At 35.8% G+C, this 20,352-nt stretch overlaps 2 protein-coding genes across 3 annotated transcripts; one reads left to right on the forward strand and one right to left on the reverse strand.

The window, feature by feature from the left end:
* Positions 1–2,188: 2,188 nt before the first annotated feature.
* LOC135623545 (silicon efflux transporter LSI2-like) lies at positions 2,189–7,933 on the reverse strand. Its single transcript, XM_065126652.1, has 3 exons — positions 6,123–7,933; positions 5,771–5,960; positions 2,189–2,697 (listed from the first exon to the last, which is right to left on the reverse strand). The coding sequence occupies exons 1-3, from the start codon at positions 7,326–7,328 to the stop codon at positions 2,429–2,431; spliced, it is 1,665 nt and encodes a 554-aa protein (XP_064982724.1). The 5' UTR covers positions 7,329–7,933; the 3' UTR covers positions 2,189–2,428.
* Positions 7,934–9,118: 1,185 nt separating this feature from the next.
* Positions 9,119–13,835, forward strand: LOC103998773 (protein KINESIN LIGHT CHAIN-RELATED 2). Of its 2 annotated transcripts, none has more exons than XM_009420352.3 (3): positions 9,119–10,805; positions 11,801–12,018; positions 13,481–13,835. In XM_009420352.3, the coding sequence occupies exons 1-2, from the start codon at positions 9,178–9,180 to the stop codon at positions 12,009–12,011; spliced, it is 1,839 nt and encodes a 612-aa protein (XP_009418627.2). In that variant the 5' UTR covers positions 9,119–9,177; the 3' UTR covers positions 12,012–12,018; positions 13,481–13,835. The 2 variants fall into 2 exon arrangements, with proteins under 2 accessions (XP_009418627.2, XP_064982725.1); XM_065126653.1 differs by having other exon boundaries at positions 13,533–13,835.
* The last annotated feature ends 6,517 nt before the right edge of the window (positions 13,836–20,352 follow it).

Consider the following 20,352-nt stretch of genomic DNA (forward strand, 5'->3'; position numbering starts at 1 on the left):
GCTGTACAAGGTATGAATATGCCAAAAGATACGGACATACATAAGCATTATATCAAACACCTTGTTTAGAAGTTTGTCCGTGACAAGACGTCGGTGATTGTATCGCCAGTACCCTAAAAACTTGATGATTTAAAATTTTGGCTCTATTTTTTAAGACATTTGAGGTCTATAAATGCCCCACTCATACTTGCTTGATAAAGTAAAAATTCTTAAGCATAAAAGTATTGTAAACTCTCTTGAAAAGTGTTTGAGTCTCTTTCTCATTGAGTATAGAGGTTATACTAAGGAGGTGTGAGGTCTTGTGTAAAAGAGAGATGTAAATGTTCTCTCCTAAGCCTGTTAAAAGGAAAAGAGAAGTGTAATGGTTCTTATAAACTGTGAAAAGGATAAGAGTTGTAACAAGGGTAGTTAATATTCGTCCATTGAAAATAAGATCAGTAGTGAAAGTCGATGACCTTGAAGGAAGTAGAATCGGGAGTGGATATAGGTCGGGACGATCAAACCGCAATAAATTGATTTGCATCATTTTCTTACTTTTCCTTATCATTACTTACATATTTACTTACTTATCATTTTTAGTTAAACACATTTTATGGATCAAAAATTTCAAAAGCATTAATTCACGGTATACTTAATCGGAGTCCCGAACAAGCTCCTAAGCTCACCTAACCCGTCCAACTCAACGGGTTTGAGTTCAGCCAGTCAGTTTCCAAGTATAATTTGACCAGCCCAAGTCAGCTTCTATTCAGTGCCACATCAACCCAAATCCTAATCTATGTGAGACTTGAATTGAGGCAGCCACGAATGGAGTCAGTTCTAATCCTAAAGGGATTGTGACTTCCCATCAGTCGACCCTAATCAAAAGTCCAAAAAGCCTTAGGATTTCCTCCCCTTACAATCTCGTTGCCTCTTGAAATTAGAACTCGGGGTGCACCTCATCCTATAGAACAAACAATGGACTCTCATCTAAAGGCATCCCTAAAGCAGCATTTAAGAGGTGTCTAAGTAGCAAAAAAAGGAGGTCAGTCAGCAATAGCAATCTGTTGGTGTCGAGAGCCAAAGAAGAAGAAGAAGAGGAGGAGGTGTTGTCGAGGCCCTTTCGATCACAATCCCTTCTTCCCTGAAGTCTAGCAGCTGAAGCCCGCTTCCGAAGCTTTGTCCAAATCATTCACCAAAGACAGCTTATATTACTATCGACATGGATCTCTCTCATCATCTCAACCTACCTACATCTGTTGAGTACACCATCAATGGACTGTTCCTATATAATCTGATCAGAAGAAGAAGAAGAAGAAGAAGAAGTGCATGGATCGGATCTGTCTCTCCATCAAACTTGATACTTTGATAGAAAGCAGGAACATGAACACGTGAGCTTGCCGTGTTTCCAGCTCAAAGTGTGATTTCTCTTTCTTGTTGGCAAGAAAGAAAGCATCACAAGTCAGTGAGTCACAAGTATATGCTTAGATGCCAAGAAACAAAAGGACTGAGATTAAGACAAGGGGAGGAGGTGGTGGTGGCGCATATCCTAAGAAGATGCCATCCCCAAGTCCATTTCACTCCCATAGCTTTTCCCTTCACTATAAAGGAGCCCTCACTCTCATGGCCAACCTGCTCTTCTCACCACCACCTAAAGCACTATCTCCTGCTACAACAGACCTACACACCATTCTTTCCTGTGCATCAGCATCCTCACTATGTGATCACAAGCACGTACGTCGGCCACCAGCCCACGGCGGGCGGCCGACGGAGATCCAACATGGGTAGTGGTGTGGCCACCCGCAGGGCAACTTGAACCTTTGGCATTCCGAGCTTCTCCATGACCTGTCTTCTTGAGCTGTTCTTGCTGCTTACGGAGTTGTCTGTCAGCAGGTCAAGCAAATAATATCATCCTCCTATGCGTTGCAGTTGTGTTCATGTATTGCATGTTTGCTTGATTAAGCTCATGGTTTCTGCATTTGTAGACAAGTCTCATCGATATGATCTTCTACTAAATGGCATCTTCTTTCATTGATGATGTGGTGTATGTTCTTGAATTTGTCAGCCGGAGATTGTAAGCAATAGTTGAGTTTGGATTTGTGTGAAGAGTTGGGTAATACCTAGATCGATTTCAAACAAAAAGCTCACAGATACACTCAATCTGGATTTCCAGTGCAATGCTGCATGTTCATCCACGATGCCCTGCAACATGTATCTTGCCAATATTCCTTTTATTCATAATTTGATTGCCAATGCCAAGAACAGTTGGATACAGAAAACATTGTACAATCATTCGATTTAATTAGGCTCCTTACTTACACAGAGCATAAATTTTCTTGCTTCAGAAGCGCATTCGGAAAGAATAGTTCTTGATACACCAATAAAAGCAATCTACGATACATCCACTCTTCATCTATGATACAAGCAATCTATGCCTCTTCATCTTGTTCACTCAATAATTTCTAACAAGCAGCAGCCCAATTGCTGTGATAATTATCGTCGTGGGGAATCCGAATCGCAGATGAGTCAGAAAAGAGAGATTGTATCCAAACGATTGAGATCGGCGAGCCTGTTCACATACTATCAAATTTGCAGCTGATCCTAGAAGTGACAGGTTCCCGGCAACCGTGCTCACCCATGCTAATAGGAGCCATGCCTTGGTCTCCTCAGCAGGAGAAATTTCTGCAGCAGATGCGGCCACCCGAGCTCCAAGGAGGAGAACTAAAGCAAGCAGAGTATGTTAGGTTGCAGACTATGGTTAACTGGCAATCATATCCAGGCATGGAGAACCATATGAAAGCATATAGTGACAGAATAAAAAGGGCACCATATAAGGAATCTGATAGTTTTTTATGTTCTTGAAAAGTTCAGGGATTGTTCAGACTTATGGTTTTATATTTCGTATTTGAGTTGTGTTCATGTTCTTTAAGTTAAAAAGTCATGTGCAATTTATTTCTGCAGGTTGATAATACATTTGAAGGCCATCTGTTTCTGAACAAAAAGATATCTTCCTGAATGTACAAAATGGTAATCTTTGAAGTTATTGCAACAGCTATTTAGGCCATCATTTTGATACCATCATCCATGAAAGAAGTAAATGGATCTCATTTTTAAAGAAATAATCAATTCATGGATTTTCTGAAATTAACTCATGCAATTTGAGAAATCAGGCAACCCTTTTCAATTTTATGATGATTAACAAAATATGATATTCCACCCACAACCTATGCTCATAAAATTATAATGTTTAACTATTAAGGCAATTCCTTTACAAGAACAGTCCTATAACGATGAGAAATGTAGAATTTTAATATATTGTGGAATATAGAGCAAATAATTAGTTCAAATATGTGTCATATATATTTGACGGCAATCATCATCAGCGAGTAGATAAGCATATGCACACGTATTTCAGATGAAATATCAAGATCTAAGCCATAAATTGTAATATAAACAAATGCTACAAAATTATTAGAATGTTGAACTAAAATATGATGACCATATCTGATGAACAGGCTTCTCATTTTACAATTTTTTCTTTTTTGTGCTACACATTTTGGCAGATGAACATATCCATATCAAAAACATATACTCAGTCGGCAAGACATGACACACTAGATTGAGCTCGTCTGAGAAATCTCTCTGTAACACTATGTTTGCTAGTGCTAAGTATTCAAAATTGTTACCAAACTTTAGAAGCTATTAGTGGGAAATTATGTATTTGATTCTTCAAATTTACTAGAAATCTGGTATCCGCACAACCCCTATGTCTTCTTGGCCATAAGTTTTCCAGAAGCCAACCAGAATTGTCTCTTGAAGTTTCATTAATGCTAATCCTTAAGAAACTGAGAGACCTGAGGGGCATGATTGGCTACTTCGACCATCAGCTGTGATATTCGAAAGCAACAGGACATTTGCTTCTTTTTTATAATTGGCATAATTTGCATTTGTAAATTGAGCAGTAAATGTGTTCAGAACTATCGATTTAGATGCTAGAGTGCAGGTTATGCTAATTGGCACCAGATTAGCAAGGGAATTGGGTATTGAGTATGGTAAAGGAATACTCAAACCCAGAAAAATAATGAAGGCCTTGGTCCTATTAACAATAAGCAAATCATGCCAAAGAACTAAAGGGTAAAAGACTAACCCATCCATGTAAAATGAGCGGAAAAAATGAATTCATCGATTTTAACATATTCTTGAATAATAGGCTCCTCTTCTATTTATACATTATCATTTAAGATCCTATTTCCTGCTGAAGTAACAAAGACTGGTCTCCTAATTTGCTTATGTGCTTTACATAACCTAAATACTGATGTGTTATGAGAAAATTATTATCACCCATAACTAACTTGTGGAAGTCGTTATATGATTTAAACAGACTTAAATGGAACAAAAACCATCAGCACTGCAATGAGCAGAAACGATGCATAAACCATCAGGAGGCCTTAAAACACCGAGTGACGATCTACTCCAAACCGATAAATTAGGTTTTAAATTTAAATAGTTGCAGTAGCCCTTTGGCACCATAATGTTTGATAGAAATAGAAACCTAAGAAAATTAGAGAAAAGAAGAAACTTGCAGAATCTCGTCTCCTATCCGACATGTTGCTCCAAACAGGACCACATACAGAATCTTGAGTTTTGCTGAACCCTTAATGTGTGCATCTATGAATATTTATTTATTTACTACTAGATACATTTGAAGGCTCGTAATAGATCCTTCTGACTCAAATTAGTATATTTCAACAATTTGTAATTTTGTTTCCTTATCATTACTGTTAATATTCCTTTATCCAACCAATCCTGGCTAATCTTCGAAGGCCTCTGGAGTTTCATTTTCTTATATCTCTGAAGACATTATTAACTACCTTATGTATTGATCAGTTTGACATTTTTAATCCAAGCCTTTTCTAAACATTCACTTGAGCATCCACAGTCAATTTTTCCATGATCCTGTTTTCACTTCTCACCCTGTTTCCTTTCTGACTTTCTGGCTTAATACCATCATTGTTACTTTATTGCAACATGTTTGTTGTTGACAGCTCTTGTCACTCCATTTTAACAATTGGGTGCGATCTTCCTTATTGATCTAGCATGATCTGCAATTTTTCTTTTTCCCTCTCCTTGATCATCCTTTTTGCCAAGGATGATAGAAGATAACGGTGCCTGTCCCGGAAGACATCCATAGGAAACTAACTTGAATCTGAGATGACAAGTAATATTAGATAGATTAGTTGACAAGACATTGAAAATTTTAGGGACACAAGGAAGATCATCAATTTTCCTTTTCAATTAAATGATGATGAAAAGAAATTGCATAAAAACAAATGTTTGGTGAATGCAAAAGTACTGATTCCTGCCCGCTGACATTTTTATCAGAATCTCCAAAAATATACAAAGTCAACTACAAAGAGGACAGAAACATGGTACATAATGCAACAAGCAAATTTACCGAGAGTCTCATTATCTAAAAAATCTCACAATATTAATTAAGAAAATGTAACTTTTGGATGAATTGTCACAAAATATGATCAGTCTATAGATAGAAATCTAAGCGATACAATGCATTTGTCGTGCAACATTATCATGCAGCAGAAAAGGAGTTCATAAATTGCACAGCACTGGTCATATGCTCTCAAATTGAAGTTCCTAAACTTGTAATTGCTTACTACATGAAGGCAAACACTAAAAAATATTGAAATGGTCACAAACTGTTGAATTGGAGCTCCTAAACTTGTTCTTAATAAAGGAGGACAAACATTGAAATCTTTGAAAAGAGAAGCTGACTTACCAGTTGGAACATTGGAGGCAACATTAGAGAGAAAAAGGATGACAACTGCAAGCACAGCAGTCCCAGCAGCACTATCGATGCGTGCATATGGTTCCATGAAATCCCACAAAGCACTTGGTATGCCAGTTTTGTTGAAGCCATCAACAGTGATGAACATCCCACAGAAGAATATCAACAAAGAATAAGAAACCTGGTATAAATACACAAATATTAACATATGGAAAACAAGTTAATTGAGGACAAAATCTGCATATCACAATCATCACCAGATGGGAAATAGATAAAGCAATTTCGTTTTCAATCGAACAGAAACCATGTTGAAGTGCAAACTCATTTTTGCAAAAGTGTTTACCTTCTCCAAACAAGGCCGGGCATCCTTGAAATCAAGAACAATAAGAGCAAGAGCAGCAGTAATTGCGGACCAAGACATATTAACCCCCATCAGGAGCGATACCAGCATTCCAATTGTCACAAGATACACACATCCATTCCAAAGAAGTACCTTCCACCTCTCCATTGGAACTTCCTTCTCCTCAGATAAGTAGGAGAACCCATCCTTCATCCCTTTCATCCAGCTACCGCTCCTCGCATATTTTCTTGCAGAATGATCTTCCTCTTTCCTGGTAAAAACTCCATGATCACCTGCTATCTCCTTTGCTGCATTTGGTGCCAGTGTTGACTCGACTTTGTCACTCGATCCGAAGTGCATGTCAGCTTCGCTCCAAGTTATTCTATTTCTTAAAGTCTCAGCATGCCCGGGATCCCCATTAGTCGATGAGCATAGAACAATGGAATCAGCAGCCGAACTCCAATCCTCAGAACTCATCAAAGTAACGTGCGACATAGTTGCAGGATGAAAGCGGTGCAAGGTGGCATCCTTTTCTGCAATCACATCAGCTGCAGCTGCGGCGGCCACTTCCACATCCTTCTCATTCGACAACAACTTCCAATAGTACATGAGAAGAATGCCAGCGTTGACGAATATGCCAACAAACATTGCAGGGAGTATACCCAACAAGAACTTCCCGAACGAGATATTGCTCTTAACAGCTATGACTAAGTTCTGGGGATTACCGATCGGAGTCGTGGAAGACCCAATGTTTGCGCTGGAAGCAAGCGCCAGAAGGAACGGCTGCGGCGGCAGATTGTTCTGCCGTGCGATCTTCAGTATGAACTCGGTGAGGACGACACAGCAGGTGTCGTTGGTGAACAGAGCGCTGGAAATGGCCGAGATGAGACAGATGCGGACCAGCAGGTCCTTCCCACCTCTGCTCTTCCACGAGAGCAATTTGCCCAAATGCTTGAACATGTCGGCTCTTTCGAGGAAGACACTGACGACCATGGTGCCGAAGAGGAGGCCAAGAATGGGGAGGTCGATTGCGGCGTAGGCTTCCTCGGGGGATATCACTCGGAACATGACCATGAGCATGGCGCCCAGGAGAGAGCCGGCGGTTCTTCCAATCGGCAGGAATGGCACGGCCGGGAAGACGGCCAAGACCCAGAAGATCCCGAAGGCCATGGAGCCCAACACCACATTTACGGTGGGCGCCAACGCCATCTTGCGGGATTTGGGTTGCCGAATCTATCCAAGATCTCGGGGCACAACAATTCCTGCGCGGCAAAGATTGCAGGGTGGCCTAATCTAGCCAAGATCTTGAGGTGGAAGAAGGCCTGCTCAGCAGAAGATGCAGAAGGGCAGATCTTTCATGCATCCCATGATTGAAAACTTCAGAAATAGGATCTCAGCAGCACAGAACTGACATCAATCATGCATAAGCTCAATACAAGCTCAAAATCCATGGAATCTCAAGATCATTAACCTGTCACCTGCAGAAGCCACCTGCTCTCTCTACGATTCCCTGAATCAGATATCCAACCTGCAGTTCAAGCAATCAAAGAAGATGACTCACCAGCCACGAACAACAGAGGAAGAACAATGGCCTCATAAACAAGATCTCAATCCTGTGATCATGTTTCAATCTTCTCCCTTAATCAGGATTGAGGTAAGAAATTTATGATTGAATCCAACAGACGGGGATTGGATTCCAGCCTCCGAAGCTGTCTCATGTTGTTGGCATGTGGCCTACCTGCCATGAGAGGAGACTCATGTGGCCAATTGGAATGAGTCCACATACAGTAACCTCAATCATGCTTGGGAGGCGATCGATCATACGCCATTTCAGAGATCTTATCTGGCCAACTTGATTGTTATGATTGATGATTGTAGCGTGCATGTCTGTGCTTATCCACAGTATTAGCGTCAACATGATCATTATCCACCTTTGACCACATTTTTATGATTCGAAAGTCCACCCTTTCTAAGTTCCCAAATGAAGCGATTAATCTTCCTCGATTGTTCCAATTGCATTTTCATTAATTGGACGCAATAAAGCAAGTTTTATTTTACGATCTCCCTTTACCAATGTTACAGTAAGAACAAGAAGTTGGCACTCCAAAAGCTCTTGTCAAAAGCCTGGAGATGTTACTGTCTGCCAAATGATTTAGGCCTTTTCTCCATAGATAAAGGCCACAGCTTTTACAGATTCATAGCTCATCAGGTGCTTGTAAGATAAATTTAGGCTCTGCTCTGTCCACAGTGTGTAACCCAAAGAATTAAAGAAGAATTCCTTTAAATTAAAAAGCATCACCACAGTATGATTGTTCTTAGTTAGTAATGTGACTGTTAATTTTTAGGAATTATCAGATAGTTAATCTGCAATGTAGTTTTTAAGACACTGCTTGGCTGATTTTTGTCTATTGAAGATGGAGATGATGACAAATTGATCCCACCATGTCTAAGAAAAAGAGTATGCCTTGAAATGCAATGAGTTCCAAGAAAAATAATTCTATGAAAATTCTCATAAGTGGACTTCAACTTTGAGATTAATCAATATTATGCATCAACCATTGAAATCAATTTGATTGAGAATATTGATATATGGACCTTTTATAGTACCTTATTAAGAACTTGTAATATGACTCCTCCAATTTCTAATCCATTTGAGGTTAATTTCCATTATTTGGGCTCCTGTGGTTCAATTAGAATGGCTCATCATTTAAAATAAAAAGAAAAAAAATATTAAACTTCAGTATTATTGAAGGGTTAATTATAGATTATTTTTATAATTAGTTTTTAGTATTTCGATCTCTATATTATTAAAAATTATATTAAGATCTTTATATTTATAAAAATAAAATATTTAATTTTATTGTTTCAATATTTTTTAATTTTAATTTTATAAAATTATTTTTTTAATTAGAGATTTTAATATTTTATTTTTAAATTTTAATTAATTATAGTGTTAATATGTAATTAGAGCGTTATCGAATGCGCGACCGTCTTCAAACCGTATTAACAGGGGGAAGGGTTTCTCTAGGGTTTGGCCGGCTATCAGTACCTCTCCGCCATGAGAAGAGCCGCTGCCCTCGTCTTCTCCGCCTTTGCCACCAAGTGCAGGCCTTCTTCCCGGAACCTCTCCAGACTCCTCCATGGAAGTCCCTCTCTTCCCCACTCCCCGCGCCTGATCTCCTCCCAGAGATGCCCCTCCCGCGCCCTCCAGACCGTCCCCGACGCCGCCGTTCCCCTCCCCTCCCACCGGCGGAGGAGGCCTAATGACGTGGCCGACCTCGAGGAGACCTTCGAGGCCGCCTCCACGACCGACGACATCCTCTCCGGCTTCCGGGCCCTGGAGGCCTCCCTGGATCCCGGCGATAAGCGGCTCGGCCTCGCCTGCTTGAAGGTCGGCCAGCACCTCGACTCCATCGGTTCTGAGGACCATGAGAAAGTTCTCACCTTTGGCCTCCGCGCACTCAGGATCCTTGACGTGGACGGGGGCAGCTCTATCTCCGTGGTCATGGCCCTCCATCTGGTTGGCTCCGCGAGTTACAACCTCAAGAGGTTCAACGACAGCTTAGGGTTCCTCAACCGGGCCAACAGGATTCTTAATACCCTCGAGAGCGAGGGTATCGATGGTGAGTTTGACGTCAGGCCGGTGAGCCATGCTGTCCAGCTGCAGCTCGCCAACACCAAGACGGCAATGGGCAGGCGAGAGGAGGCTTTGGTCAATCTCAGGAGGTGCCTGGATCTTAAAGTTTCGATCTTGGAGCCTGATAGTCGAGAATTGGGCACCGCCCACCGGGATTTGGCAGAGGCTTATGCTGCCGTTTTGAACTTTAAGGAGGCTTTGCCACTCTGTTTGAAGGCGCTGGATATCCACAAGGAACAGCTGGGACAGAATTCTGTGGAGGTGGCCCATGATCGGAGACTTCTCGGGGTTATCTATACTGGATTGGAAGAGCACGATAAGGCTCTGGAGCAGAATCAGCTCTCTCAGAAGATTCTGAAGAGTTGGGGTGTGGGTGGTTCGGATCTTCTTAATGCCAAGATCGATGCAGCCAACATACACATTGCTTTGGGGAAATATGATGAGGCTATCAATACTCTCAAGGGGGTGGTTGAGCAGACGGACAGTGAGAGTGAGATGAGGGCACTGGTGTTTGTGTCCATGGCAAAAGCCTTATGCAACCAGAACAAGTTTCCTGATGCTAAGCGCTGTTTAGAGATCTCTTGTGGTATTCTTGAGAAGAAGGAATCTGTCTCCCCTGAAAAAGTTGCTGAGCAATACATGGAGATATCGTCATTGTATGAATCAATGAATGACTTTGAGACTGCTATATGTTTACTGAAGAGGAGTCTTGCCATGGTAGAGAAGATTCCACAGGAGCAGCATGTGGAGGGGAATGTGTTGGCTAAAATTGGGTGGTTGCTTCTTCTGACCGGAAAGGTTGCCCAGGGTATTCCATATTTGGAAAGTGCAGTGGAGAGGATGAAGGAGAGCTTTGGGCCAAAGCACTTCGGGGTTGGATACATCTATAATAACTTGGGAGCAGCCTATATGGAGATGGACCGTCCACAGTCAGCTGCACAGATGTTTGCGCTCGCAAAGGATATCATGGATGTATCACTGGGTCCCCATCATGCTGATTCTATTGAGACATATCAGAGCCTTGCTAATGCATATAAAACAATGGGAAGGTACTAATTCCTTTTCATAGCATACTTCACTAAAGTCCAGTCTATCTTGTTGGTTTTGAATTATGGGCTTTCATGTCTTAATGCTATATTATATTAGTTGTAGGCAAGCAGTAATATTACATTGGTAAACATTCTTTTGCATGATTATTTTTTGTGTGACTATCAAACAACATGTCTCTTTGTTTTTATATGGGCATTTTACTTGGATTATATTCTAGCACCTCATATGATAGCATACTTGAAACAACAGCTCTGATACCAGAATTTTCAGCAGCGGAGTAATTATTCCAAAAGACTTCGTAAGAAATGATAAGCACAAAGACAGCTTAAAACAACAGCTCATCACCGCATATACTTAGACCATTGATAAGCCATGACAATGCATCTTCTAAAATTTTCTGTACTTGGCCCATCACCGGCCGTGTTTGTTTCTCTTAGGTGTTTGTAGTTGACATTTTGACCTTTGATTTTAAGTAGGTAACACATGTGATTAGCTTAAGGGGAATCACAAGCATCAAAATCCACTAATTTTGCGAAGGTTGATTCCTCTAAAGCTTGTTAGGATGTGTTTTCTTTTGTTGCCTTGTTGTACTAGTGTTGGCTCATATGGAATAACTTAAATAGGTCACTGCAAAGCATAAAAGTGGTAGAAAGGAACAATATTAGCTCTATAGTTTATGATCCTTGAGAATGTATAACTCAGATGCATCAGTATGAAACTTGAATTTACATTGATCAAATTTCACTTCTTCAAGAATTCTTTATAAAGGAGCTATTCCTCAAGCCCACATCTTGCGAAATCTCTGTTATTTGCATGAGAAGGTTATAGTGAATAGAGAACAAAATGAGGCAACACTTGGCAAATAGCATTAACAGCTATGCACTTTTACCAAAAAAAAAATATTTCTTGCATCTCTGAGAGTTATATATATTTTATCTCATTTTCTTCTTTGGCAAATAACACCGTGAATACTATCTTGTTATCCTAAATGCAGCTATACCCTTGCTCTGGAATTCCAGCAACGAGTCGTTGATGCATGGAGAAGTCATGGTTCAAATGCCAAAGATGAGCTTGAAGAAGCAGCTAAGCATCTTGAAGAACTAAAGAAAAAGGCTTTTGGTTCGCTAACTGAAGAAGTAATTCAGGAGGCTCTATCACTGGCAAGTAGAAATGATTCTGTTCCTAGCAAAGATGTGCAACATTGATGTCTAGGTCAGATTTTGTTGAAACGTTATTTTTTTTTATGCTTTGTTAGATCTAGCTGTTCATGTACGATCTGACTGTTAGATTAATCAGCCATGTAAAGAATTTGCTTGATCTGCCCATGTAGGAAATCCTGGAACTTGAGAAAATAATGCTGTTTATGAAGTTCATGATTTGATATTAAGACAATGTCTTATCAGATCTACCATTCGAGAAAATTATCTATGATGGTCGTGATGATGAACTTTCTTTATTAAATTGTATGTGAGACTAACACCTCCTGCTGTCCAAAGGCAGAATGTATAATGACAATAGATGACCCTGTTCTTTGTCATGATCTAGTTGAACGTACAAGTTTAAGCCAATGCCAATATTTTGCAGTGGATCTATGTTCCATTGCCAATAAGGCTGATCTTAAGTGTTGTTGTGGTGTAGATTCATAATCCTTATAGTTTACCTTGTTGCTTGACTGCCACTTTTATGTCATTCACCAAGCATGCGAAGAACAGGTAACCTTCTCTTGAGCAATTTAACAATGGGACCTTGATCTGGATATGAATTGTAAAATTAGTGGGTCAGGTCATTTTATGACCGTTAGTGGGTAGCCTAATAGATGATTTAGATAGTCAATTGGGATGGCTGGATAAATAAGAGATTGAAGATAATGATGCAATTGGAATGCATGATCAGATCTTGTAAGAATTTGGATTAGACCTTACCAATTTCACTGTGGGTCTGCTCTAGTACTGATCAGATCTAAGTTGGTCTTGGGCCAAACATGGGTTTAAAATATGTCCAACTGATGATAGTAAAACAACTTAATTGTATGTTGTTCGTGGGATATAGTTTACTAAAGTTCAAACATAAGCTTGTACTTATTCATGTTACAGAATATATATATATATATATATATATATATATATATATATATATATATATATATATATATATATACATACATACATACATATATATACATACATACATATATATATGGAGTGGTTACTTATGAGACAAATGGAAGAAAATAAATAATATGAGACAACAAGAAAGAAAGAGAATGTACTGTAACAGAAATAGGAAAAGTACTTTTTTCCATTTCTAATTCAAGATTTTTATTTTCATCTTCAACGATATATCTGCATCATTATCTTTTCTTTCATATATTCATCCTTCCAAATTCTTAGTGATGTTTTTATTAAATTATTGGACTTTTGTCAATACCACCACCATCAAGGACTTGTTATTGACAGATAAAGCATAAATCTTTCACTTTGGCATTCTTTGTTTCTGCTAACCTTAGTTTTTTTTTTAATATTTGCTAAATATTGTGACGGGCCTTAACAATTTTGTGTTCCAAGTTGCAAGTTCCTAAAAGTGTGGAGCTCTTTGACCTACACCCTATAAGCAGAGTACAAGCCAGCTTTTTCAAATGTTTTCTTCTTGCCAAAATATCCTATTGCATTTGTAGGTTCTTCATTTTTCTCCTCTGGTGGTGAGACTTTAGACCACTTTCTTGACAGAGATTGGAGACTCGCTGAGCTATCAAGGGCACCTATGCACAATTGTCACAGTTGAACCGGCAATTCCATGCAACAGAGATGAGGCACTAAAATCTGATTGACTCTTTCTATGAGAGTCAATACACAACACCACAATGAGATGATGACATAATAGAGCATACGGACGTTCATACACTTTTGAGTTGTTCCAGCAAGTCGTTGGTGAATCTAATGAGTAATTTGACTGAGGTGATGGTCCGTTTCTTTGTACGCGGTAATGAACATATATAGCAATAATAATAATATCATAAAGTATTGTCTTTATTATTGGGAGTTGATTTTATGCCTTTTTTTTGTCATTAAGATATATAAAATATTATATGTTTAATTAAATTAAAAATATTTATATTTTTAATTTTTTAATTTTTTTTGTTTCACTAATATTAATTATTTTCTTTTCTTTTGATTATGGTATTTGGAGATCTTCTTTGTGTATGTTCATATCATCTTAAATAAATTTTTTATTTTATCTTTCGTCAAAATAATATTTAGTTATTTATAAATAAATTTTTTTTTAATCTTTTATAATAATTTAATACATTCATTTTAATATTTTTATTTGGATAATATAATTTTTTTGGTATTCGTTGATTATATAAGACTCTTGATGTATTTTATCATTTTAATCTATTTTTTTTACTTTGTCAATAATATCATCATCGATCTCTCTATTTTATTAAATAATTAATATAAGATCATAAAGTCTTATTTAAAGTGATTTTTTATCCATCAAATTTAATTATATATTTTTATTTTTAAAATTTTTAAAATTATATTTTATATTTTTAATTTTAATTTTATTTAATCTAAAATTTTTATTTTTTAAGATTTATATTTATAGCTCAAGTTTATAATTAATTTTATTTAAACTTTCATCGTTTAAGATAATATCATCAGCAAATAATATATATTATAGAGGTCTAGCAATTTAATATGGATTCTTGCTATAATCGTAATAGAAAACTCAATAGAAATATTTCTTATAACTCTAACACTAATAACTATATTATCATATATGTTTTTAATAATATTAATATAATTAGTGATCATATCTTTCTTTTCTAAAACCTACCATAATAAATTTCTAGCAACTCTATTATAGATTTTCTCTGAGTCAATAAAAAATTATATATATATCTTTCTTTTTTTCCTTATTTTTTTATTAATTATTTTAATAAATAAATATTTTTATAATTAATCTTTCAAACATAAAATTAAATTAATTTTTAGTGATATTTGTTTCAAATCTTATCTTACTTTTGATGACTTTTTCATAAAGTTTTAGTATGACTCATTCTTTTAACTCCTCTATAATTTGAATAATTTTATATATCACCCTTAATTTTATAAATTGATACTAAAACACCTCTATCGCTTCATAGATATCTTCCTAGTCTCATGATTTTGTTAAACTAGAATTAACCAAGTTATTCTAGATTTCTTTAATGCATCTTTTACTATATTAGCTCTAATTTAATGAATAAATATATAATTATTAAATATATCACTACTATTTATGGTTAAATATAAATCTTGTGTGGAATATTTATTAAATAATTTATAAATTTTTTTTTATCTTTTCTTAATTTCATTATCATTAATAAGTATTCTTTGATCTTCATCTTTAATGTATTTAATATTACCTAAGTTCTTATTTTTTTTCTAATCTAAATAATTCAATGTATACATCTTTCTCACCATCTTTAATATCTAATTTATTGTAAAAATTATCATAAGCTTTATATCTTATCATTCTAACTATTTTTTTTAACCTCTTTTTTAGATTCTTTGTCTTTTGAAGTTTTTCTTCTTTTTATAATTTTACTTATTTTTAAAACATGATTTTTTAGTAAAATTCTTTTAAAAACTTTCTCACACCATCACCAACTCTATGTTAAAATTACACATCTACTTTTAGTTTCATTAAGAATATCTTTTGTTAAGCTCATAATCTTATTTGTCATTATAGTTCAAATAATATTAATATTAATATTAATGAATATAATTTTAAGTAGGCTTCCCTAACATCTTATTCTTAAGAATATCTACATTATTATCTTTTAAAGTTTATCATTTAGTCCTAGTAAAAAAAAAAAATATACTCTCTTTTTCTAATTTCATTTTCTATAATAAATATCTAATACCGTCAACTTATATTTACTTGTCAACTTTTCACTAGATATAACTTACAACTTATAAATAATTTTATCTACCTTTCTAACGAGAAAAAGACTATTTGATTATATTTGTGATCACTTTATAAGTAATTAAATATTCATATTTTTATAAATATAAGAACATACAAAGTTATAAAATCTGAAATCATAACACCATCTTTATTTCTCTCCTCATAATTAAAACACATATACACCATTTATATTCATTACATGTTTTCATGACCATTCAAATCTCTTTCAATTATAATTATTTAAGTTTTCAATTATAATCATTCAAATCTCCTTCAATTATATTCATTACATGTTTTCTCTATATGATCTTCCAATTCAACTTGAGGGCCATAAGCACTTCACAAATTTTTAGAGCTATAATTTTATCTCTAAAATTTTTTACACCAATAACTATAATATTGTTCTTAAGATCCTTATTAACAATAATTTCTTTATACGTGTATGAGACAATCTTTATATATATATATATATATATATATATATATATATATATATATATATATATATATATATATATATATATATATATATATATATATCAAATATTTAGTATAATAAACAGAATGTTCTCACGTCATGCGTAATACGAGACGATCTCCTTCCTTTATTTTGTTCAATTAAGGTTACAAGACATAGTATTTATTTTATAGATTCATCAGTATGACTTTATCATAGTTGCTTGTTCTCTCATGAAGTACACAGTTGTATATTGCTCCTTGCTATAGCTTTTTGATTTTGGAAGAGAGATTTCGAATTATGATTGGTTGCGAATAATTATTGTATCAGAAGTACGGTTGAATCTCAAGATCAATACAGGTCAAAAAGGAAGGAATTAGAGAGGGATTTTAATTGGTAAGAGATAATTATCGTATCACAAGTCAAAGAGGCTTGAATCTCAAGATCAAGTAGTTGACCATTTCACGGGTCAAAGGGGGTTGAATCTCAAGATCACGTAGTTGACCTTTCCACAGCCCTGACTGATCCATGAACACATCATCGTCATCTATCGTTGATATGTTGATTTATACTCTCCTATATTTATTCCTCCATGTTTAAATGTCTCCATGGTAGCTCAAAGCCATCTTCCATCGCAAGCTTCTCCTCATGCAAGAAGGGAAACAGAAGGCGGGCGAGGCTAAATGCCGAGGCGACAGTGGGGGACGTAAGACACAGACATCCATGACCCCGTCAGTGACAACTCCCATGTATGAACTCGGCACCATCACCAATGTGCATCTTCCCCCGAGTTCGTCGTCCGCTGGAAGGGAAGTGATCGTGTTGGAGTACTTGGATGACAAGGTGTTGGAGGATATGCTGCTGGAGTGGATTGAGAAGAAAGATAGCAAGTGAAGCTTTGTGCATACGATATATTTACTTCAAAGTATTTTGGTGTGCTTAAAACATGAGATTGAAAATCTCTCTCTCTCTCTCTCTCTCTCTCTCTCTCTCTCTACGTTCAATGAATGAAGTTTTATGCTACACTAAGCTTGAGATTGAATAATAATAACTTTAACAAAATAAAATATAGATCGTTGCTTTTGTTATATTTGATACTTAGGATATTTTTTTTCATAAAAATATAATTATATATAATGGTGTCACTTTGGGCAATATTGATTGCTTAGGTACTTTAAATAATTTTTTCATCCTAGTAAAATACATTATATCATGGGCCAGAGAAACACTTTTACAAGTCAATCACATCATATTTCTTTTTACCGTAAGTGAATGTATTATAGGTAAAGCAAATATTTTGATTCGGTACACCACATCGAATACTTCATATAATATTTTAATTACATCATATATTTTGGATACTCTTTTATCCTCGAGATATTTTGAATTACATCATATGACTTGGATATTTTTTTTTACATCATGTAAAAAGAAAATGTTTTAACCTATTCTGAGTCACACTTGGATATTTTATTTTTATCTTGCATAGATGTATCATGTAAAAGGAATATGTTTTAGCCCGATGAATTGTATTAGTCAATTCGAATAGTTTTTAGTTTAAGATAGATGCATGATAAAGGGGGATGCTTCTATCTAGTCTATCATGAACAGAGGCATTATGCTTAAGGGATTAAATCATGTCACATACTTCAAATATATTTTTATTGAATGTATTACACGTAAGAAGGTGCATAAGGTATATAACCAGTGGGGTATGAACATCATTAATCAACCTATATTTGAAATAGTGAAACCATGCAAATCCTCCTCTCACATTTCTAACATCACTAAGTGTTCTCAATGGCTAAAAGTACAGCTCAATACATTCATCAAGCCTTTGCTCTCAGCACAAATTATCAAAAGATAGGAGAAGAAAACACAAGGCTTCATTTGATCAAAATACTATAAGGAAAAAAAGATTCACTTTTGTGTTGTTAAATTCTTTTTACATGGTGTTAAATTTTTTTTTTTCATTTATAAGCAATAAAAATCACAACATCACCATAATGCAACAGAAATTTAAACAAATAAAATAGGATAACATAATTGGAATACTAATAGAAAAAATATCAAATGGATTATGTTTTGGATTCACACAAATGAAGAGGGTTCAATTTTGGATTCAGTGTATGATAGTCTTATATCAAATGGGTTGGGTTTGAACCCAAAACTTGGTTTGCTCCTATATGTTTGGGCTAAATTATAAACATATATTCAATTACTTAGTAATCAAAACAAGAAAATGGATATTTATACAGTAGATTGGATTTACTTGGTCCAAAATACCCACACTGATTTATGTTGATTCATTTTCAACTGTAGTGTGTGAAATTAAACCTATGTGTACAAATATAATATATGTTTCATCCTTAGAATATGTGAAATTGAGACCCAATTAAATGTCTATTATGATAGATAGTAAGAAAAAATATTATGTCTCTTTATACAATGAATTAATTATATGACATACAATAATGTAGTGTTTCCATGCTAGTTTATATGTGGGCCAAGCTTCATTATATTTTTCCATTTACTCCAAAATTAAGCTTTGATTGAAGCTTAATGTAAGTGCAGTCTCTGTTACATAATTGTCAGTAGAGCTTGGATGCATTTTATGTTGCATGAAAACTTATATGGGCCATGCATATCTAATTTTCATGTGTTGATAACACCATGACATCAAGAAATAAGTTGTTACTATGATGATGATATATTGTATTACTGTTAGCACAATATTAGTTTGTGCTTAAGTTAGTGGGGAAATTCTTCTTTAAATTTGATTTCTTTCATCAAACTATTCATTTGTTAGCTCATTAATTTGTCCATCTTTAATCTGCCACAGCAAATCCATGTGAATGAATTGGGTGATTCCTGAAACAACAAGAAGAAACATGCAAAAGGCAACAAAAAAAGATCCATGTTCTTCTGTTCCAACATCCAACACCTTCACAAGGAAAGGGGAAAAGGTTACATGAACAAGAAGAACATGTCAGAGAGGTCAGGCATGGAGGCTCCACTAGCAAATGCCTGCCAAGTACATCCATCACCTTGTAATGCTAACAAATCCACATGCATGTTCTTCTGTTCTCAGGTCCAAGACATGAGCAAGTTGGGCAACATAGGACACCATAATCCATAAAGAACACAGGAAAAGATCTGGTGAGCTGTGTCACTGATGAACACCAATGGTACTAGGTTGTTGGCCTCGAGGAAGGCGCGGACTCCCATCAGCAAAAGCATCACATATTATTCTTTATTTGGGCATTTGCTCGAGCAGGTGGAAGGCAAGATCTGTTGCACCAAAAGATTCCTTAGTGCTTTCTAAGTGCCTGGGGCATACCTTTATCATAATGACAGTGACAGGTTCATGACAAGAAAAGCTTTGGATTACCAGGCAACTGAACATGATGATGGTGGTGCATGATTTCTATGATTTGAGTGAATGGATTACATGTCCTCCTTGAAGGATAACTATGTGAATGTGCTAAGAGAAGAATGGATAGAAGAGAGAAAGAAGAAATTGACAGCTTCACTGATGCAGTCTACCAAAATTTTCTCAGGTTTTATTTGTTGTCTGAAGTCTCAACATTTCTGCTATTTCTCTTCCAACCAAACATATTATACACAGTTTCTGCAAGAAAGGCATCTTCTTATGCCTATGTATGGTCCTGTCATCTTGCAACTGAAGAACAAATGATTTTTATTGCTATTTTATAAAATTTTTACCAGTAATATATGAACTAGATGATTAATAATATCAGAAAAAAAAATTCAATCGCATTCCTAAGTGAGTTGTGATCATGTATTAGATTAGAGCTAAAAAGAATGCCTTCACATCAGATCAACCAATTTGCCTGATCAAATAACATGAGCTTACTGATCTATTTGAAGTTTTAGCAGACAATGTTTGTGGTGTGTGGTCATATGATTTAGTAAATTGCTAGATTTGACAATGTTTAATTATTTGTATTCTGCTTCACCTCATATTTAGATGGCATAATCTACCAATTTTCCTGATCAAATAACATGAGCTTACTGATCTATTTGAAGTTTTAGCAGACATTGTTTGTGGTGTGTGGTCATATGATCTAGTAAATTGCTAGATTTGACAATGTTTAATTATCTGTATTCTGCTT

This window comes from Musa acuminata, chromosome BXJ2-9 (assembly GCF_036884655.1).
Source record: "Musa acuminata AAA Group cultivar baxijiao chromosome BXJ2-9, Cavendish_Baxijiao_AAA, whole genome shotgun sequence".
Taxonomy (NCBI): Eukaryota; Viridiplantae; Streptophyta; class Magnoliopsida; order Zingiberales; family Musaceae; genus Musa; species Musa acuminata.